Genomic DNA, 24328 nt, shown 5'->3' on the forward strand with positions numbered 1-24328 from the left:
AATTCAAGATCAGCACTGTAGTTCGTGGGGTCTTTAATTAGTAGTCGAGGGATTGGTGAGACATTCGCCACATGAGACGCTCTTCTGACTTGCTATGTCAAAATAAGGCTCATATTACATTTTATTCTTAAAGTACTGAAGCCTTACATAGTTTGAGAACATATTAGAAATGAATGGATATATATGCTTAACTACATGAGTTCACTTTTCTATATTTAATGTCCCTGGCATACCTACCATAGAGGCGGACATGTGACTGCTATGGGGCCGTCTCCAAAGGTGGCCGACCTTGTCATAGCGCCTATGTCCAGCTGTCACTGCATACAGACAGAATCTTAAAGCCCCCATTGAGTTCAATACTTGCGTTATAAATCCATATGTAGTTATCCCCCCCAGTTGGTGGCTGCATACAGCCAGAAACAATTTATCAAGTCAAAAAAACATAGCTCACATATACAGATATATTATGAAGTAAATGAGCACAGAAGTTTGGACCCTAAAACCTAATGCTGGATAATAACTTTAATAAAAGCATAATGGTCCAGATTTACTGGTGTTTCATACGCCAGCATAAGAGAGAAGACCGCTGGACTAAGATGCGACAAATTTATTAAGAGGCACACCACTCTTAATAAATTTGTCACAAGCTGAAATCTATGAGGTGGCGTAGATTTCCGCTATAATTTATGCTAACTTCTGTCGTAAATTAAAGTAAAGTTGTCAGCTGCTCCCGCTAAGCCCCTTCCACTTTAAAACAGTGACAAGACAGGTGTAAAAGTGAATAAAAGTAAAAGAATTTTGCACAAAACATACATGCACCAATATTTGTGACTGTAAAATGGCACAAATGACATAATACATTTCCCCCAATATTTGTGTTGAAGCTCTCAGTGGGGTCCATGCTGAGAATTGCTATATGGCCCTAAGTCAATATACAAAATGTCAAATCATTTTTTAGTCCAAAAGGTTAAATATGCTGGGGATTATTAAAATGAACAAACTCCGTCACTGCTACATATATATATATATATATATATATATATATATATATATATATATATATATATATACACTACCGTTCAAAAGCTTGGATCACCCAGACAATTTTGTGTTTTCCATGAAAACTCACACTTATATTTATCAAATGAGTTGCAAAATGACTAGAAAATATAGTCAAGACATTGGCAAGCTTAGAAATAATGATTTTTATTTCAAATAATAATTTTCTCCTTCAAACTTTTGCTTTTGTCAAAGAATGCTCCATTTGCAGCAATTACAGCAATTTCACCCCATGCTTCCAGAAGCCCCTCCCACAAGTTGGATTGGCTTGATAGGCACTTTTTGCGTACCATACGGTCAAGCTGCTCCCACAACAGCTCTATGGGGTTGAGATCTGGTGACTGCGCTGGCCACTCCATTACAGATAGAATACCAGCTGCCTGCTTCTTCCCTAAATAGTTCTTGCATAATTTGGAGGTGTGCTTTGGGTCATGGTCTTGTTGTAGGATGAAATTGGCTCCAATCAAGCGCTGTCCACAGGGTATGGCATGGCGTTGCAAAATGGAGTGATAGCCTTCCTTATTCAAAATCCCTTTTACCTTGTACAAATCTCCCACTTTACCAGCACCAAAGCAACCCCAGACCATCACATTATCTCGACCATGCTTGACAGATGGCGTCAGGCACTCTTCCAACATTTTTTGAGTTGTTCTGCGTCTCACAAATGTTCTTCTGTGTGATTCAAACACCTCAAACTTCGATTCGTCTGTCCATAACACTTTTTTCCAATCTTCCTCTGTCCAATGTCTGTGTGCTTTTGCCCATATTAATCTTTTCCTTTTATTAGCCAGTCTCAGATATGGCTTTTTCTTTGCCACTCTGTCCTGAAGGCCAGCATCCCAGAGTCGTCTCTTCACTGTAGACGTTGACACTGGCGTTTTGCGGGTACTATTTAATGAAGCTGCCAGTTGAGGACCTGTGAGGCGTCTATTTCTCAAACTAGAGACTCTAATGTACTTGTCTTGTTGCTCAGTTGTGCAGCGGGGCCTCCCACTTCTCTTTCTACTCTGGTTAGAGCCTGTTTGTGCTGTTCTCTGAAGGGAGTAGTACACACCGTTGTAGGAAATCTTCAGTTTCTTGGTAATTTCTCGCATGGAATAGCCTTCATTTCTAAGAACAAGAATAGACTGTCGAGTTTCACATGAAAGCTGTCTTTTTCTAGCCATTTTGAGAGTTTAATCGAACCCACAAATGTAATGCTCCAGATTCTCAACTAGCTCAAAGGAAGGTCAGTTTTATAGCTCCTCTAAACAGCAAAACTGTTTACAGCGGTGCTCACATAATTGCACAAGGGTTTTCAAGTGTTTTCTAATCATCCATTAGCCTTCTAACACAGTTAGCAAACACAATGTACCATTAGAACACTGGAGTGATGGTTGCTGGAAATGGGCCAATATACACCTATGTAGATATTGCATTAAAAACCAGACGTTTGCAGCTAGAATAGTCATTTACCACATTAACAATGTATAGAGTGTATTTCTGATTAATTTAATGTTATCTTCATTGAGAAAAACTGTGCTTTTCTTGCAAAAATAAGGACATTTCTAAGTGACCCTAAACTTTGGAATGGTAGTGTATGTATATGTTTATATACATATATATATATATATATATATATATATATATATATATATATATATACACAGTATATATATATATATATATATATGTAGCAGTGACAGAGTTTGTTCATCTGCGGAAATACACATTACTGCCGTCTTCTGCTGTCTGGTATATATATATATATGTATATATATAATAAGATAGCAGACAGCACATGTATATTACCGGAGATGCTGGATAAAGCTGCTCTCCTTATTCTTAAATATAGCAGAGCTTACTGTACATTCCTATATCTACGTTACTTATGATCTCTGGATCCATCAGCCCTGTCCAGCGTTTGTGCAGCTATTCGTCTCTGTACCGGCACGTACACACAAAGACATCAACAGCTGCCTCAAGTCTTGAATATCTCAAAAAGAAGAAACAAGGAGCGATGAGAGGACACACAAGGAAATATATCTACTATACTGTATGTGAAATGTTTGGCATCCAAGTGCTACAAAGTTCTTTTTACATTATAAGAAGGGTGTGAGGTAAACAGCGGGCGTGTTGTGGGAAGAGACGCTAGGTAATATATCTCTGCATCTGCTTGCTCAGCACTAAGATGAATTTGAGATGCCTGTATTATGAGGCTTTGTGCCCAAGCCTACTTTATGGGAATATCTTCCTCATCAGGCTGCCCATGATATCTAAGGTTATAATCTGAGGCTATTAATAAGATTGAGATTTCCGGACTATATATAATAATGTTCAGACATGAATTGGGTATCTCAGGATGCCGGTACTAAACAAAAGACTTGTTTAGTACCGGCATCGGAATAAAACACTAGTACAGTAAGTCAATGGTGATTCAAAAGGGACATTATGTTAGACATTCAATTTTATGGAAATTTCTGGCTAAAGAAGACGAGGGTTTTGGCGCTTTACAGAATTTCATTGCCCCATTTTTAAATTGGTCCCAGCTTAAGGACCACGCTTATGTTTAGTATTGACATGTCTCTATAACGACAGGTGGAATTGTCTTGTTTTTTCTTAGCATGTGGTGACAATGATGTGGATATAGCATATAGGGACGCTGTCACTCAAATATTCAGAGCAAAGCTTGATATTATGCCACAGTGCCAATGAATGCTCAACAACCGGCTAACCATAGGGTTTATGTTTCTGAAAGCAATTTGGAGGAGAAAAGTGTTTATCTACTGCTTTAGTGACAAGGACAATTATTATTTCAAAAATGTGTCATATTAGGTGGATCGAGTGGTCTCTGTGACAGCCCAATCTAGATGATAGTAGCAGGTTATCAAGTGTAATATGCCATCAGACTAATTCAACCACAATAATTACATGTCGTTTACCAATTTATTTCCTTATTGTTGTATATATATAGCACCAACATATTCCGCCACGTTCTACATAGATTTTCACCATCTACTTTAGAGGCTGTGTAATTTCCCTATTTCAGAAACGTGCACTAGGGCCAATTTCATAGGAAGTCAATTAACCTATCAGTATGTTTTGGAGTGTAGGAGGAAACCGGAGTACCCATAGGAAACACAGGGAGAACATACAAACTCCATGTAGATATTGTCCTTGTTATCTATAATTATCTTTATGATCCTTTTGATGGCTATGAAACATAATGTTTCACCCATCTAAAGGCCAATTTTTCACTGTAGTTTTAGGTGGTCGTCAGTTATAGATAGATAGATAGATAGATAGATAGATAGATAGATAGATAGATAGATAGATAGATAGATAGATAGATAGATACTTTCTAAGGTGCTATATTTTCCCAGTAGGCAGGGGAATAGGTAGCTGGAAGTGTCAGGAGGAAGCAAGCTGATGAGACTACACATCTTGTCTGAAAGTAATACTGGATTATGTGATCATTTGACCCCCATCAGGCTGTTTTGATTTTATCTTGAAAGTGCTGATCTGTCACTTAACGGCTTCTCTTAACATTTCTCTCCTTTAATGCCAGCGATCAGATGGATTTGCTGGACTAAGTGAGAGGATGTTCTCATAGGTTCTCCAGCTAATAAAAGATCTTAAAAGTTCATGGTAGTGAATCATATTGAGAGCAATTTTTTTAATACACAGTGAAGGCAATAAAAATAATCAGGATTCCTAAAAATTGTTTTCTAATAAAATAAAACATCCAGCAATAAATATATAGTTATTCTCTCAATTTATTCTTAGTGATATCGATTTCTGGGGAAGCTGGATTACAACTAAGATGGTCATCATTACAGTTTCAATTGGAGTTGTCTACCAAATTTGACAGACCCTTGTATAGCAAATATGCCAGTTACGCAGAGAGACTTCCCTTCCTTCAATATTGCTCAATAGCCAGAAGAGTTACCATTCAAGCCTCCAAATGAATGCCCGGTGGCATGACTTATAGGATCTATATGAGTGGGCTTTCTCCAAGATTACCCCGGTGGCAGGTCAATGAGTCCTCTGTATTAATGGAGCGGTAATGTGTGACCACCACTCAGGGGCGTAGCTAAAGGCTCATAGGCCCCAATGCAAAAGTTCTTATTGGGCCCCCCCCCTGCAAACTTCTCATGGCCGACGGTCCGCAGCTTTCAGCTGCATCGCTGGGTCTCCTAAGTGACCCAACAATGCAGCACTAGCAGCCAGGGGCGTTACTGAGATCTTAAAATGTCAGGGGAAATAGCCCCAATACATATGTGTCCCCCCCAAAAAAAAATTATGTGTTAATATGAGACAGCATAGCATATCTATAGCACTACGACCCTATCAACTATAGATAGGATTAGATACAATGGCTCAGCAGACAGTATCACACATGATAGGATTAGATACAATGGCTCAGCAGACAGTATCACACATGATAGGATTAGATACAATGGCTCAGCAGACAGTATCACACGATAGGATTAGATACAGTGGCTCAGCAGACAGTATCACACATGATAGGATTAGATACAGTGGCTCAGCAGACAGTATCACACATGATAGGATTAGATACAGTGGCTCAGCAGACAGTATCACACATGATTGGATTAGATATAGGGCCCAGCAGACAGTATCACACATAATAGGATTAGGTACAGGGCTCAGCTCGCTGACATTGCGCCTACAGGTTAGGTTGTTGGACTTCGGATTCGAGGACTTCAATGACAGCGTTTTTTTTATTGTCAATAAAATGGTTAATGGGGGTTGTGTTTTTTTAATTCAATAAAATATTTTTTCTATGTGCTTGTATTTTTTTAAACTTTATTATCACCGCCTTAGTAATGGCCGCTGGCTGATTGGTAACCTCCATTACTAAGGCGGGGCTTAATGTTAGCCGGTGCAAAGGCCAACACTAACCCCCATTATTACCCCGGTACCCACCGCCACCAGGGGTACTGGGAAGAGCCGTGTACTAACCAGTACCCGACCATCTGTAGTGACGGGCAGGCACCGGGGCGGCCGCAGGCTGGTAGTATTAGGGTATGTGCACACGTAGTGACCAAAAACGTCTGAAAATCCAGAGCTGTTTTCAAGGGAAAACAGACCCTGCTTTTCAGACGTTTTTTGACCAACTCGCATTTTTCGCGGCGTTTTTTACGTCCGTTTTTGGAGCTGTTTTCATTGGAGTCTATGAGAAAACAGCTCCAAAAACTTCCAAAGAAGTGTCCTGCACTTCTTTTGACGAGGCTGTATTTTTACGCGTCGTCGTTTGACAGCTGTAAATAACAGGTCGTCTGCACAGTACGTCGGCAAACCCATTCAAATGAATGGGCAGATGTTTGCCGACGTATTGTAGCCCTATTTTCAGACGTAAAACGAGGCATAATACGCCTCGTTTACGTCTGAAAATAGGTCGTGTGAACCCAGCCTTAGGCTGGGGAAGGCCAAAAACAGTGGCACCTACCACCCTGGTAATGCTGCCTGCTGCTGCTGTGTTGTATCTGGCTGGTTATGAAAAGTGGGGGGGGGACCCCACATCGTTCTTTCCAATTATTTTTTATTTTATTTTTTTTAAATGACGTGGGGTCCACCCCATTTTTCATAACCAGCCAGATACAATAAAGCAGCAGCAGCCTAGCAACACCAGGGTGGGAAAGGCCACTGTTTTTGGCCTTTCCCCTGCTGATAATACCAGCCTGCGGCTGCCCCAGTGGCCGACCATCGCTACAGATGGTCAAGTACTGGATGGTACCCGGCTCTTCCCAGCACCCCTGGTGGCGGTGGGTACCGGGGTAATAAAGGGGGTTAGTGTTAGCCTCTGCACCGGCTAACACTAAGCCCCGCCTTAGCAATGGACGCTGTCAATCAGCCGGCGGCCATTACTAAGGCGGTAGTAATATAGTTTAAAAAAAACACAAAGACATAGAAAAAATATTTTATTGAAATAAAAAAAAAACACACAACCCTCATTAACCATTTTATTGATAATAAAAAAAGCCATCTTCGAAGTAGTCCTGGAATCCGACGTAGTCCAACGACCGAACCTGTAAGAAAACACACAAAAACAACCCGATTGGTAACACATGTGTTAGGCTTGGATACAGGGCCCATGTGTGATACGGTCTGTGGGATCCTGTATCTTAGCCTACCACAAGGTAGGCTTAGATACAGAGTCCAGCAGACAGTAATCTTATACAGTATAAGATTACTGTGTGCTTGGGCCCTGTATCTAAACCTACAGTGTGGTAGGCTCAAATACAGGGCCCATCAGACAGGATCACACATGGGCCATGTATCTAATCCTACCATGTGATTGGCTTAGATACAGGGCCCAGCAGACAGCATCACACAATCTGTGAGCCTGTCTCATGGGCCCTCTAAGCCTGCTACATCGTAGGCTTAAAGGGGTTGTCCAGTCCCTAAACATTGATGGCCTATCCTCAGGATAGGCCATCAATAGCTGATGTGTCGGGGTCCGTCTCCCGGGACCCGCCAATCAGCTGTTTTGAAGGGGCCGCAGCACTCGTACGAGAGCTGCTTCCCCTTCATTTCACTTACACGCTCACACTGTGAATCGCCGACACCGATTCACAGTGTGACCGGAATGAAGTGACCGGAATGAAGGGGAAGCAGCTCTCGTACGAACACTGCGGCCCCTTCAAAACAGCTGATTGGCGGGTCCCGGGAGTCGGACCCCGCCAGTCAGCTTTAGCAGTCAGGGCTACTAATCTTACCTTCCTCTTCAGCCGCGGCGGAAGTTCTGTCCTCTCGATGTTGTGCGCGGCGCATAGTGCTGTGACGTCATGCGCTGCGCACAGCGCTTGACGTCAGGACCTCCGCTGCGATCCGGAACCAGGAAGGTAAGTACAGTCTGTTACTATAGTAATAGGGGCCTAACAGTCTGTTACTATAGTAACTTTTTATTAATATGGTGCGGGGGCCGTGGGCCCCCCTGGCTTCGGGGGCCCGGTCGCAATTGCGACCGCTGCGACCCCTATAGCTACGCCACTGCCACCACTCTATTTACTGTCTAAGGCAGGGGTCTCAAGCACGCGGGCCGCGGGCCGCATGCGACCCCTGGGGCTGTCATCTGCGGCCCGCGGGACACAGCCGCTAGTATCGGCTCTGCTCCGAGACTCTGGAATTCCCTGACATCGCTGTCCACATATGAACAGCGATGTCTGGGGCTTCCCCAGAGCTGGAGTCCCGGGCAGAGCTCTGGTGTCGGCTCTGCTCCGGGACTCTGTGGAATTCCCTGACATCGCTGCCCATATATGGACAGTGTGTCAGGGTCTTGCCCAGAGCCGGAGTCCCGAGCAGAGCGCTGGTGTCGGCTCTGCTCCGGGACTCTGTGGAATTCCCTGACATCGCTGTCCACATATGAACAGCGATGTCTGGGGCTTCCCCAGAGTCGGAGTCCCGGGCAGAGCGCTAGTACAGGCTCTGCTCCGGGACTCTGTGGAATTCCCTGACATCGCTGCCCATATGTGGACAGTGTGTCAGGGTCTTCCCCATAGCGGAGTCCTGGGCAGAGCGCTAGTATAGGCTCTGCTCCGGGACGCTGCGGAATTCCCTGACATATCTGCCCATATATGGACAGTGTGTCAGGGTCTTCCCCAGAGCGGAGTCCCGGGCAGAGTGCTATTATCGGCTCTGCTCCGGGACTCTGGGGAAGCCTCTGACATCGCTGTCCATACATCGACAATGATGTCAGGGGCTTCCCCAGAGCAGGAGTCCCAGTGATGTCTGGAGCACAGCTGGAGTCCCAGGAAGAGCCTACTAGCGCTCTGCCTGGGACTCCAGCTCTGGGCAAGCCCCTGACATCACTGGGGCAGCCTCTACAGAGGGCACTGGGGCAGCCTCTACAGAGGGCACTGGGGCAGCCTCTACAGAGGGCACTGTGGCAGCCTCTACAGAGGGCACTGTGGCAGCCTCTACAGAGGGCACTGTGGCAGCCTCTACAGAGGGCACTGTGCAGCCTCTACAGAGGGCACTGTGGCGTTATCTACAGAGGGCACTGTGGCCTTATCTAGGGGTGTCTTGCATTATCCACAGAGGGCACTGCGGCAGCATCCACAGAGGGCACTGCGGCAGCATCCACAGAGGGCACTGCGGCAGCATCCACAGAGGGCACTGCGGCACTATCTAAAAAGGGGCTGCCCAATCTTGACATGTGTGCTAACTGAGCCGCCGGACTGCATTTGGCGACACTTAAACTGGAAAGCTGATTTGTTGAAATAAGCACGTGGAGAAATATCTAAAATTTTAAACCTAGCGCTATTATTATAGTAATGTAGTGTTATTATTATTATTATAGTAATATAGTGTTATAGTAGTTCAAATAACTAATTGATTAACAATAATTTTGTATTGTATCAAATTTGAAAGTAATGCGGCCCGTCAACTTCCCATTTTTTCTATATGCGGCCCACTTACCCGGCCGAGTTTGAGACCCCTGGTCTAAGGGCATGACAGAGATAGCGGAGTACAGCACTGATCTACCTCCGCCAGTCCCATAGATAGTGAATATGCATCAAACAAAAGCATCAAAAAAAGTAACCGTTTTGGGTTCAGCCTAAGCCTTTTTCAAACGTACATACAATATAATACAAAGTAACATTCGAAGGGAGTCTGTCAGCATTTTCTACCCTGCAAAACTTCTGACAGAGCTAGATAGCAACCCTGGCATTTGACATACCATAGGGTAGGGTTTCAGTAGCAGTATGAGTGAGAGACAGAAGTTTTATTGTGACCCGCACCGCTGCCGCAAATGCCATCTGGGTGTTCCCTAACACTGAAGTGCCCTCGGCTCTCTGCAGTAAGCACTCCACAACCGCTCCCCTCTCCTCTTGAGTGACGTCTGTAGCAACCATCCAGGAGTCCGCTACAGCAGTCACTCAAGAGCAGAGGGGAGCGGTTGTGGAGTGTTTACAGCAGAGAGTCGAGGCACTTTAGCGTTTGGTCACACCCAGAGGGTGCTTGATGCAGTGGCAAGCTACAATTCTTACCCATGCTGCTGCTAAAAGCATAAGCAATGGTATGTTTAAACAACAGGGCTCCTATCTAGCACTGTCAGCAGTTTTTCAGGGTCAAACCTGTTGACAGACTCACTTTAGACAGACATGTTTGTGATGTCACATCGCTATAGTGATATATTGGGACTTGTGAGACAGAATATTGAACTTGCTGTTAAAAAATGAGACTCTCCTAACACCTTATTACTACAACAATTTGGATTGAGGATCAAGAACTTCTGTAGTGTCCCACTAGGACCTGATTTGAGTTTATGCATGCACTGTATTTTATGTTAAATGTAATTATGCCTTTAAATGCCTGGGCTAAACCATCTGAGGCTGGAGCGGGAGTGAAGGGCTTCCCCATTTCTTTCATAGCATGTTCTGAAGATTGTTCTGGAAGAGGGCGGAGCTAATCTTTTTTAGGCTTGCCCCCTTGCAGTTAGTTTCTGTTGAGCGTTAGTGGCAGAGGAGTTAGAGAGAAGCCTGTGAGGAGATTGTTACAGGGTCATGGCCTCACAGATCACGACTAGGCCTTAGGCTTCCAGCGTGGCCCAGCAGCTTTAACACTGTTTTTTTCTCTGAGGATCTGCACTTCACGGATAGGAACTGCAGAGAATATAAGATATTTGTGCACCTCTCAGTTGGGAACTGCATTCAGGATTAATCGCTATTTGGGAATTGGGAAAACCTTTCTTCAGCTCCAGCACAACGAGCCCATTGTTGAAAAACTGTTTTATAAGAACTGTGTGCCTTCATATTGGAAGTGTTCTGCAAGATACTGACGATTACAGAAACCGTTAGTTTATTTGTTCCATTTCACTACAGTTTCCTGCCTATTATTCTGCACTCTAACACCAAGGGCACTTCACCTTCCACCATCCAAAAAACATTCTAGTTGAGACAGGCCCTGCCACCGTGACCAGTCCGTGATAGAGGACTACTACTCCCATGTCCTGCCTGCCAACCGTCCCACTGGGTCACACCGCACTCCCCCATGGTTACTGCACTTGTTTACACCTCCAAAGACTCATCATCCAATAGAGACCAATATGGATATGGTTCAGGAAGATGTTGACAATGCGACGATGCTTTACAATATTTACTTCCTTTATGATAATCTTACTAATGATGAAAGGATTGCTTTGAATACATTATTGGATGATGACACAATCATTTTTAAACCAGCTGACAAAATGGGATCCCATGTCGTGCTGGATAAAAGTCATTATCTTGATGAGACTAAGGCACAATAGTCTGATAGGAATACATATACCAGACATGGGCAAACTACGGCCCGCGGGCCACATACGGCCCGTTAGGCTTTTTAATCCGGCCCGCCGAACTTGTCCAAGATATATCCGTCCTCAGCAGCTGCTAGTTCGCGCAGGAGGACGGATATATCCGTACTGTGATCGCGCGGGTACTGACAGTTTACCCACGCGATCAGCGGCAGGAGCACGGCTGTTATACACAGCCTGGCTCCTGCTGCAACTGCCGGAATCGAAGCACGCGCCGATTCCGGCAGTTTAACCCATTAAATGCCGCTGTCAACAGTGACAGCGGCATTTAATGTGTTTGACAGAGGGGGGAACTCCCTCTGTCTCCCGATCGGCGCCCCCGCAAACAAATCGCGGGTCGCCGTCGGGTTTCCATGACAGCCGGGGGTCTAACAAAGACCCCCAGGTCTGTCTTCAGCATCTGCCTGTTAGGCGATGCCAGAGGCATGACCTAACAGGTTGCCTGTCAGTTTTACACTGACAGGCAATAATGCTTTGGTATACGAAGTATACCAAAGCATTATATATGCGATCGGCATATCGCATAGTGAAGTCCCCTGGTGGGACTAAAAAAAAAAAAGTAAAACCGTTAAATAAAGTTTGTGAAAAAAAAAATAAAAAAAATTACAGTCAAAGTCAAATAAAACTACTTTTTTGCCCCAAAAAGTGGTTTTATTTAATAAAACGGTCAAAACAAATCACACATACACATATATGGTATCCCCGCGATCGTAACAACTTGACCAATAAAATGAACACATTAATTAAACCGCCGGATGAACGGCGTCCAAAGAAAACGCAAAAAACAACGGCAAAATTCTCTCTTTTCTCCCATTCCCCCCATAAAAAATAAAAGTTCATCTATAAGTCCTATGTACCCCAAAATAGTACTAATGAAAACTACACATTGTCCCGCAAAAATCAATCCCACGTACGGCCACATCGACGGAAAAATAAAAAAATTACGCCTCTTGGAACGCGGCGATGCAAAAACAAGTAATTTTTTTCTAAAAGGCTTTTTATTGTGCAAACGTAGAAAAAACATATAAAACCTTTACACATTTGGTATCCCTGTAATCGTGCCGACCCATAGAATAAAGTGAACATGTTATTTACGCTGCATAGTAAACGGCGTAAATTTATAACGTGAAAATTAATGCTGGAATAGCTGCTTATTTTCAATTCTCTCCTAAAATAAAGTTAATAAAAGTTAATCAATATGTTATAAGCATCTAAAAATGGTACAATTACAAAATACAACTCGTCCCGGAAAAAACAAGCCCTTATACGGCTATGTCGACGGAATAAAAAAAGAGTTACGACTCTTGGAATGCGACCGTGGAAAAACAAAAAATAATCCTTGGTCATTAACGCGCAAAATGGCCCGGTCATTAAGGGGTTAATGTGGCGCGTATTTCTCTTTATTTCACTTTAATTTTCACTTCGTTTCACGTCACCATTAAGCCCTTCGGTTTTCAAAGAGTACAATATCAGGCGTCACTTTGCCACGAAGCATGCAAACTATGCTAGCAAGCAGTCAACACAAGAACGGGCGGCTACTGCTCAGAGGTTGGCAGCTAATTTACAGAGTCAACAGAACTTTTTTCTTGATAAATCACAGTGCGTATGTTATTTTAATCTATTTACATTTCCTCCTCCCAGTATCTGCGAAATAGTATGTAAATGCCATATCTTGCATATTCCTTGAGACAAATTTATTAACTGATAAGGGCTATTTTTCACATTTGAAAGACAGTTAATAAATTGGGTTGTAGTGTTCTTACTGTGCTATGAGGTTTGCACACACTACATTTAATGCTTTAGTATATCCGGCCCAAACACTCCCTCCAAATGCTCCTGGCCCGGCCCCTCTGTCAAATTTTAGAACCCATTGTGGCCCGCGAGTCAAAAAGTTTGCCCACCCCTGACATATACTGTACTTAATAGTGATCCTTTATCATATCAATGCCACTTTACAGCATCTGGTAAATAGAAGTGAACAAAATTATATTATTGATGCCAAACTTGGGAAATTCCTGGTGAATAAATATCCAAATACACCTTTTATACATTGATGAAAGTTCATGAGTCACTTGAAAACCTACCAGGGTGACCCGTAGTGATATTAGTAGTATCAATCCATTTACACCAGCCATTTTCTTGGAGCAAATATGTCCCCTGTTGATAAATAAAACTTCATCTTTTCTGCTAGATACCGGGCACTGTCTTAAAATAAATAAAGGACATCAGGAGGATGCAGACTGTCTATTAGTGACTTTAGGCGTCTGTAGTCTTAATACGTCAATAGATCACGACAAATGGTTAAAGGCCACATAATGTATTTCCGGGATAGCTCATACTCTTCTATGGAGAAAGATTTCAGTATTGAATAATTGACAATGGTACTCCATGAAAATTGCTTTATGTTCTAGGACACATTACAAACAGCGGTGCGGGAGAGCGATGGGTTTCAATGTTGCAAATTGTTAAAAATTGATGTAGTTTGAAAAACAATTTATATACTCCAACACATTATTTTGGAAATATTGTATTATATGAAGTTGATTATAGACCATATTGTTTGCGTATGGGAGGATGACATTCGACATAGAATCTTTCTGTGCATATTTAAATTCTCTTTGGGTAGAATTACAATTCACAATATGACAAGACAAAGATCATCTTCCTTGACACATGGTTAATCAAGGATGATATGCGTCATTTATATACAGATTTATTTACCAAAAGCATGGATTGCAAAGGAAAAGTCCCTTTCTAGCTTCTAATTTCATAGGGTCCAGCGTCCTGAAATATTTAGAGACAAGGCTAGATGAAATGGAGACAAAATTTGAAAACCGGAGTTACCCTCAAAGATTATTACCATCAGAAAAAAGGAAGATGAACACCAGAGAAATGGCACATATTCAGTTTGAGAATAAATATCACCAGTGGTCATTTAAAATACAGTAAGATATTAAAAGACATTGGGATTTATTATCTAGAAGAATTTCAGAACCTTCCACAATTTTGTTTCAACCGGTCCTACAATATTAAGGACAAGTTAGTGATGGCATATGAGGTCAGTGATAATAATAGGCTACATCAGAATTTTTTATCTACTCCAAAATGGGAACTTATCCTTGTCTGCAATGCGATTCTTCTATTTTATGCTTATAGAATCAATTAAAAAGGTTTAGCAAGAATCACGCGAGTGCCGGTCTTTCCTTTTTATTACCATGGGTGGTTCAGTGATTGCAGCAAGGACTGGCAGGGACTGGCATAGTAGGGCATATGTAATGTCGAGGTAGGGAGACAGACAGGTGAGCCCTAATCTGCCCGCCACTCAGTACCTGCCTACTTGCACAGCCCGTCCTAGGCAACAGCGTACAACTGGGCGACGGTCCCTACGCTCAATATGTGCACGACAGACAAAACAAGACAAGGGTACACAGAAGCAAAGGGAAGTGGGGCAGTTGCCCACGGCAACACCGTGAGCAACAGAGTAGTGGACGAGCCAAGTCAAACCAGGAGTGTACGTGGTAGCAAATGCAGAGCAGGAGAATAGTTAGTAAAGCCAGGGTCAATATGAAGCAGAAGTCAATGGTAATAGGAGGAACAGCAGAGCCAGGAAACAAGAGAATCACAGGCAAAGGACAATCAGCAAATGAAGGTATAAGTAGACCAAGGGCGGGAGCTAGAACCGTCTGGCCAGGCTGTGATAGGTTCTCCCACTCCTCAGCCTACCAGCCTGAGTGGTAGCAGATCGAGTCACTCTAGCAGACCTAGGAACAGATGCAGACTGATTAACCACGGGCGTCGACACAGAAGCTGTGTCAGGCAAATCCTTTACAGCATACTTGCATATTCACAAATTCTCTGCTATGCATGGAAATAGAGACAAACGCCAGTCCCTTCTGCCATTACCGAGCCACCTATGACAGCAGTTGTCCACCTACCTGTCCTAGATGAGAGAAGGGGCACTGGGGAGGTCACTATTATGGGGCAATGTGGCTGTCATTGGTATTGGTGCACTGTTTTGTGATTTCTGGAAATCATGATTCATGGGAACTAGTAATAATTCAAGGGTATTACATTGGGAGGGCACAGCACCTGCAAGTAAAGCTGCTGTGCTTTTATTAATGACAAAAATATTACAAAAATGGAGATGGATTTACAATGTGATCTTCATATTCAATAGCTAGTATACTGAAAATGTTGTATACTAGAAATATTAGAGATTTTTTGATCAAAACTATTTTTTTGTTTCTCTTATATTTAGCGGCTAAAAAGGGAGTTGGCACAGCAAAGAAACCTGTGAAGCCAGCTGCAAAACCAGCCGAAGCACCAAAACCTGCTCCAGCTGAAGAAGCAAAAGAGGCTGAACAGCCACCTCCAACTGAAGCTCCACCAGCTGAGGCTCCTGCGCCTGCTCCATGTCCAATTCCAGAAGAAACTTCAGAGGAGCAAAAAGGTAAGTTAGCACAAATAAAGCGCACATTAATATAATTAGTGGAAGTAAGGAACTTAATCATCTAAATTTGGCAATTTTCCTATAAATGCGCCCTTGTGCAACTTTGTGTACAGTCATTGTACTATATTTCTGGATTGTTCAGCAGATCACGTTTTTATTATTTTTTTATCACTCTCCTGATTTGAACAAGTACATAAAGCTTCGCTGAATATAGACAGATTCTCTGTGAGATATGATGTAGGTAGCAGAAGTGAAAGATGTAGTACAAATCAATTATGTGAAGTCATATGACTGTCGAATATCATAAAAAGATTGCCCAATAAATGTCATTTTAAATTTAGTATTTGTGTTTTATTTTTTTAGCTATAAAATATTTACCAACTTTTTTTTTTAATATTTAATTTTTTGTTAAATTGACCCTAAAGTCAGAAGGTCACTTTTCATAAAATGTCAGATGTTGTGTAGCTGTATTGAGCGCTGACAATTTATTTCTATGAAAATCACAGTAGCAGCAAAAAGCCGCTACCACAATTATACCAGTGATCGCCATAACTTCTGACTTTTACTGTTGCTTTACTCTGAAGACACCTTAAGCAGCTCAGGTCCCCAATATAGCATCTTCTGTTACCAACATTTCCGCATCTGCTTCTACACCCCAATATTGTGCTTGCTGCTAGTTCCCCATTACAGTGCCTGCTGCACACAATACTGTGCTTCCCAGGTGCCCCCTGCTATGCTGCTTCAAATATTGTGCCTAATGCGCCTCTCCAATACTTTGCCTGCTGTGTTGCCTCAATTCTGTGCTGTCTCAAAATACTGTGCCTGCTGTTGTGCTCCCAAATACATTGCCTGCTGTTGTGCCCCAAAATATTTTCCCTTTTGTTTTCCCTGAAATACTGTACCTACTGTTGTGCCCCTGAGCACTGTGCCTGCTGCTATGCCGCCAAATACTGTGCCTGCTGCTGTGCCCCCGATTACTGTGCCTGCTGCTATGCTTTTCAACATTGTGTCACCCATGCGGTCCCACATACTCATCTGGATACACTCTCATGCTGACCAGCCACTGCTTTCCTCTAGGAATTGTGTGTCTGAAAACTGTAAGCTGTATCCAATTGCATCTTCCTCCTAAAGACATGGGTATAATTGAATGTGGTGGTTTCCGGCACGCATGGGCATCGGCAAGAGACCTAGGTCATGTTCTTCTGATGTCTAGACGTCCCTGCTTCACACTACAACTTTCTTGCATGGGTCACGGGGGGGTTGGCATCTCCAAAGATTGTTCTGATACCTAATAGATGTTAGCATACTCTTATCTATGGAGCAGTCTAACAGAGGCTAGTGACTTCATCCGCCAGCTTGTGCCTGCCCACTTTACCCTACAACAACAAAGAGAAGACTATAATATATGACTATATTCCATGAAATCCAAAATGGAATTCCTGTCCCCCCCATATTAATGATCTTACTAGAAACCTTCTATATACAAGTGTGTGCGTTCTATTTGGAGTATATTCTGTGAGTAAATTACAGCTCAGTGAGAACCACTTTATAAAGCCACTTTATATACCTAAACACTAAGGAAAAGGTATACCTTTTCCTTAGTGTTTAGGTAATTACTCACATCCACATAAGTCACTGTTCTAACTGGGGCACAATCTAATTTCCCTACTTTACACACATAGTAGGGACAATGTCATAGCCAAAGCTAACCTATTAGTATGTTTTTGAAGCGTGTCAGGAAATCAGATAACTTGGAGAAATATTTGAGGAGAACATACAAACTTCATGAAGATGTGGCCCCTGGTCAGGTTTAAACTCAGAACCCCAGTGTTTTAAGGCAACAATGCTAAAGTCTGGGTAGAACATCTCTAAAATCCATGAAACTGACTGTCCAAGTTCCTGTGGCTTCCCGTATTCTTCTGATAGCGGCATATAAATGGGCTTCGACCACAGGCTGCTGTGTATTGGCTGCAGTTTAAAAAACGCGAGCAGTAAGGGAAAACAATTCACTAAGCATTAGTGTAGTACCAAGGACATTTGTCCTCAATCAAGACTTATTCCAAGATTATATATTTCATCAGCTGTTTCTTAAATATTTCAAATATCCAACAGCACAAACAGACCAATAGCATGATAGTTGTTGGATGGACAATCATTCATTCAGGTTGATAAATGTAAAGTAATGCACCTAGGCCCTAGGAATAGTATTAATGAATATACATTAAATGGAATACAACTGGGGAAAATGGAACAAGAGAAGGACCTGGGTATTCTGGTTATAAATAAGCTAAGCAGCAGTACTCAATGTCAAGCCGCAGCTGCAAAAGCAAATGCAATTAGGATTTTAGGTGTATAAAAATAGATATAAAAACTGGTGATTCAAATGTAATATTACATCTCTATAAATACCTTGTAAGGCCACATCTTGAATGGCAATGAGGGAATTCAGTTTTGGGCTCCACATTATAAAAAGGATATAGGAGAACTGGAGATGTTTTAAAGGTGAGCGACTAAATTATTAAATGGGATGGGAGGTCGAGAATTGGACTTGTTCAGCTTGGAAAAAAGACGCCTGAGAGGTGATCTTATTAACATGCATAAGTATATGTGTGGTCAATACAAAGAACTAGCACATAATCTGTTCTTTCCAAGGACTCTGCAATGGACCAGGAGACATTCATTGCGTACGGAAGAAAGATGTGTCAGACATCAATATAGGAAAGGGTTCTTTACAGTTAGGGTATGTTCACGCAGGGCGGATATGCTGTGTAAAAGCACACAGCGTAACCGCCCTGTGCGCCGCAGGTAATTCCGGCCGAAAAACCACATCATATTGTGGTGCAATTTTCCGTCCGGAATGTCCACTGCAGAAAACTGCACAGAGAAAAAAGAAAAGGATACTTACCATGGCGACGCGTGAGAAAGGTAGAACTTCATGGTCCTATGTTTTTTTTTCAACCTATGTAACTATGTAACTATATGTAACTGTAACTAATTGCCCCCGGCCCTTTCTCGCCAATCTTTAACATTCTTATTTAAAATACATACTCCTTATTTCCCTACACCAGAAAATCTTCCACACATGTGCAGTGCCAAGGCAGGGCTGGCTGGCCATCTTACCCTATGTCTGAAGTAGAGCCCACCGGCTCCTGAAGAACCTTTCCTGGCTACATGCCTCACCCAATTTTATAGACCACTGGCTCCATATGTTTTCTTTACCAGGAAAGTGCTGATTGGTTACAGTAGGCAGCTGTTACATAGAGGTAGTAGTCTATTCCATTGTAAAAACACCATTGTCTCATTATTCTTATAAAAGGAAGTACTCATTGTACCCTAGCACCTACAACATTATTAGTTGCTCTGTTAAAGTGTCCATATAGTTATACAATTGTTTTGTTTTTTCACTGCATTAATTCATAAATTGTGACCACCACTCAAAGGTGCCCCAGGCGGCCACTCACTCCAACTGCCCCTTTTTCCGGCGCTTCTACACTTTAGTACTGAAGAAACAGCTGATGAAATATACAGTAGTACAATCTTGTAGCATTATATCAATCCTGATCTGTATAGTCTATTCTTTATAATTAGAGGCACTCTTTAGCGTAAGCTATATATTATTAAATATAAGAAGAGAACACATTTTTTTTAGGCTGATAATTGTGTGAGACATTTATCAAAAGTAGAATATTTTATGGTATTTAGTTTTCATGTTGTCTTAACTATTGAATAAATTTCTTTCACCTTAATACCCTGGTGTTGGTGGTGTTGCTCTTGCATGTTATGTGTTTTGCGTCTTTTTGTTTTTCATTGTATGTAATACAAATGTACTGTATGTGTCTTTTGTCTATGCAGATGAGTAGGGTGTCATGTTTGTCTGTCATTGGTTATGTGATCTGTGTTTTGTAAAATGTACCTCTACTGTAGTATTGTTTACGTAGTGTCATATGTTTTGCATACTGTATTATACTGTTGCCCCCCCCCCCTCAAGCCTCGATCATATAATGCTAAATAGCCTAAGTTTGATGTATACATCTGGAAAAGCTTCCGATATACATTAATCTTAGGCTGTGATGGATTTCCTAACAGTGGTAGCCATCACTATAGAATAATGGTATACGTTAAATGCATACAAACTTTTATGACCCTGTTTATGACATATACGTTAAACGAAAACCATTATAGTCTATGGGTGTTGGATGCCACTGTTAAGCACCCATTTAACGCATCTGTCATCCATAGGCTAATATGGTATCCTTTTAACATTTCTGTTATAAAAAGCTTTTAGAACGTCCATGACATATACATTAAACGTTTTTCTGTGAAGTATGTCATGTAGTGGCATACGTCACCCACAGGCTTCCATGTGCGGTATAAGTTTTTTTACGGAATTCGGTGGGCTGAAAAAAAGCACAGTCTATTACGTTATCCTTAAAAAAAAAGGTAAACTGATGTATACCAGTCAGACAGAGGCCAAAGGGACCCTCATGCCCTCCGTCAGACTAATGGAGCCCTATGAACATGTTAAGCATGTTCTGAGGGGGCTAACCTGACGTACATCATAAACGTAGGGCATGAACGTAACGTTGAGTGGGCCTTAGTGTATTGTGCGGACTGTGCTTAGCAACCACCTTGTTTCCTGTCTGGTTGACCACATTTCAGTACATGTAACTATAAATACTGGTGTACTCACAAGAAGATCTATCTGCTATACAATAGACTGCCTCTTCATACCGCACAGACGTATTGTACTTCCACTCTGGCAGTAGAACACTTGAAAACAACATTGCACAAAAAGTTATCCTGCTTCAGAATCAAGTAAAAAACAACCAAGACAAGAGGAACAAGGTGCCAGAAGAAGACAGATGGAAGCTGTATCCTGTCTGTATATTGAGAGAGAGGTGTGGGAGAGACAGATCCAAGAAGAGCAACAAAGATATCTATAAAACTCAGACGATATTCTGTTTAATTATGACTTAATGGAAGTTGCATCATGGAACTTAGGTCATGCAATCCAGAGCATTATGACCGCAAACTCTCTCTAATTGTAAATGCCAGGTATCAGCCATTCACTGACATTGACATCTCTGAGTTATTGGTCAATACATTTGTGTGCAATGTATTCCTGTATGATTTTTATGTGTGCATTTATTTTCATTCTATAAACAGTAAATTTCTTTTAATATTAGAAATCAGAGTTTTATAAAGACGCTCAGTCTGTATTGTCATAGAACTCGTTCTTGATTTCTAATATACTTCTCATAAACATTACAGAGTCTGCATTTCTTTGTGTTCTTTGTTATAATGTGGGCCATAATTTAGCTGCACTCTGTTATTGGAGTCTTGTTGGTAATGATCCAGAGTATTCATTTCTGACTTCCAATTTGTGGTGTACATTCAGCGTATAAGCCGGGAAAATCTCTTGACGTATATACCAAAACGTATCAACCCAATGTGTACTACTGTATGCCATACAGTTGCATGCATCACTCATTGACTCCCTTTGTAAAAACATAGAACTTATGTTGTAGTTCCTTTGGATTGGAAAGCATAGTCAACAATATTTTCAAAACTGTAGAAGAATAAATGTATACTGCCCAAACATATGCCACAAGAACTGTCTTATGTTGAGCCCATATAAGTCTATAGATACACCACAAATGGTGTGAACAAAGCCTTAGTTACTCAAATAGTGTCCAGTATTGCAGTTTTGCAAGATGCCTACAACTGGACTTCCTTTCTGAGTGACCACCAGTAACCAGTACAAAAATAGCTACTGTTAATGGTTTGCTCTACTATATTGTAAATATATCTAAAAGGAGTAGAAGATAAAGAGGAATAGCTTAGCTGGGATAATTCTTACCTGTCTTCCTTCACTTCTTCTTGTCTCTTTTATATATATATATATATATATATATATATATATATATATATATATATATATATATATATATATTCGCAGAGTACACCTGACACAGTCTAATGGGCCACCTTTAACCAGTCGGCGCTGCACCTCGCCAACTCCAACCAGTGGTGTTGGGTTAAAGTGACATGCTGACAATTCGTAGCTATTTTGGAGGTTTATTAGTCTGTGACTGGCTTTGCCCTCATATAGGGTATCCTCAAAATTTTACTGCAGCTGCACAACGGTCCATATGGCCAGACAGTGCTACTAAACTTTTAAACCTCCAATTTGCTACCTCAATTTCGCCCATTATTCTGCCCTGATGAGTAACCCCGATGATAGAACGCATAGGGGCTTAATTTGTGGCAAAGACTGCTGTGGAGGGCCACCCCTTTCAGGGCAACTGCCTTTTTTCTCATAAGGTGAACATAGTGGGCAGTTTGGGACAGTATTACACGTCATGGTCCAGCTGACCCTAGACTTAGGCAACTCAGTATGGTATTTTGTTCTTGTCTTCTTATTAAATATATTTAGAATAAAGTTCCATTTTAAAGAAACCTATTGAATCTTTCTACTGGTAGACACTGGAGAGGAAAGTGCTTGTTATATATTCCATTAAGGTAACCATACACAGTAGATGGAAGTTGGCTGGACACGTCCATTTTGGTGGGACTGGCTGACTATCTAATGTGTATGGAGGTCTGACTGACTCAGCTTCAACAGCAGATTTTGGGGGAAAAAGGATTGGGCATGTTGGATTTCAACATGCCTGATCCTTTGTTACCGGGGAGATAAACTGCTGCTGAGTGTGCATGTTAATGGTAGATTCGGAATAAATAGCTGTCGGCCAAACAAGCTTGTTAAGTCAACAGCTACCTCTAGTGTATGGGAACCTTAAGTCAAGTGATAAAGATTGTAAAATATATTATGCAACTCCATAGTATAGAATTGATCAAATAAATAAAATATTCTCAGCTAATTTAGTTTATTTCCTATTAAAGAACCCTATGTACGCCAATTAAGACCATGTAGGCCAAGATATGGTTCTGTAATATACAGTAAGTTTGTAGATTGAATATTTTAACTGAAACACATGGACAAGAATGTGGCTATGAATAGGTGGCAGTATTTAATATATGACTGGAATTGCTCTTCAAAAAGAGCCGGTTTCAGATATGTTATGGCAGTGATGAGACTAAATAAGGTCCATGATTAAATTATACTGGCAAAACAAACTCATTCCCAGTGCTCCATCCATAGGAAAAGCCATGGATCGAATATATTTATTAATTATATGGCTAAATGTTGAGCGCACCGGCTCACCAGGATTTTATGTAATATTTTTAATTGGAAAAAGACCACATACACAGCTTGGTTGGAGATACTCTAAGTTATCCTCAAACTATATGTAACAACATGTCCAATGGCCAACTTTGCCATTACTTTAGAATAAATCATGAATTGTGTCTGAATAAATGTATTTAAAGTCATTGTGATATGTAATATTGGATGTAGCTTATGCATGCATGTTATTCTCATTGTATATGTGTTTATATGTGAGATTCTGTATTGTCTGTATAGTTTATCTACTGTATATTAGACGGGCATTGCTGACTTATAAAGAATGCTCTGTGTGTGATGTTTTTATTTTCTTGCATGTAAGTGTTGACTGTTATATATGTGTATTGTCCTAGATGTTTGTAGTTGGCTTCTTGTATATGTTGACTGTTATATATGTGTATTGTCCTAGATGTTTGTAGTTGGCTTCTTGTATATGTTGACTGTTATATATGTGTATTGTCCTAGATGTTTGTAGTTGGCTTCTTGTATATGTTGACTGTTATATATGTGTATTGTCCTAGATGTTTGTAGTTGGCTTCTTGTATGTTTTTGCATGTTCAATTTTTTTCGTACATCATCTGAAATCAAAGGACCATGCTGTTGCCAGTTTTGGATTTACAGCTGAAGAGCCATTTTGCATGTGGCATGGAAGACCTGGGTTGGAGAGCCATCATGTCAGAAAACCACTGGCTTTTCATTGCGTCACTGCAATGAAGTATTGTTTGCAGATTTTCTTGTTCATGGTTGGTGTAGCGCACGGTACACAACTGGGTGGATAATGCCTATTCTTTACATTTTTTCTGAGTATACATTTTAATTTTTTGACTTTCAGAGTTTTGTGATGAAGATATGGCACAGGATGGTAAGTCTTCCACATTTAGAGACATTTCAGTCATCAGAATAGACATACGAGATGAATACATTATGAGATGAAGAAAACCAAGATACTTTTAATCGATTAAAGAAGATTGGATTAGTCACATCTCAATTTTGAAATGTTTTTGAAATCAACAGGTGAAGACAAAGTAGTTTATCACAGCATGAAATGCATGATGGGTTATGATAGACGGCTGACCAACTATTTTCCAATGGTTGTAATAGGAACACTGGAACACATAGAACATCAAAGCAGCGGAATAATTTACCATCGATCGGTGGGGCATGCTGTCTACATCACTTTTTGTTAGATAACAATGTGCTTGGCTGGTTCAGCCTCCATATACAGTATAGCAAATACTATATGTTGCCATTACTTTTTTATAAGTGTCCATTT

The 24328-nt window shown here is 41.4% G+C and overlaps 1 protein-coding gene across 2 annotated transcripts in view; it reads left to right on the forward strand.

Annotated features, from left to right (window-relative positions):
* LOC142662047 (myosin-binding protein C, fast-type-like) overlaps positions 1–24328 on the forward strand; it is a 119849-nt gene that overhangs the window by 11190 nt on the left and 84331 nt on the right. The window contains exons 2-3 of one of the 2 annotated variants that reach the window (XM_075839877.1): positions 15621–15812; positions 23888–23917. In XM_075839877.1, coding sequence (XP_075695992.1) covers positions 15621–15812; positions 23888–23917 — 222 coding nt within the window. The remainder of the gene's footprint in view (positions 1–15620; positions 15813–23887; positions 23918–24328) is intronic. The other variant, XM_075839878.1, reaches the window with a different exon arrangement.

The sequence above is a fragment of the Rhinoderma darwinii genome, chromosome 10 (assembly GCF_050947455.1).
Source record: "Rhinoderma darwinii isolate aRhiDar2 chromosome 10, aRhiDar2.hap1, whole genome shotgun sequence".
NCBI classification, from domain to species: domain Eukaryota; kingdom Metazoa; phylum Chordata; class Amphibia; order Anura; family Rhinodermatidae; genus Rhinoderma; species Rhinoderma darwinii.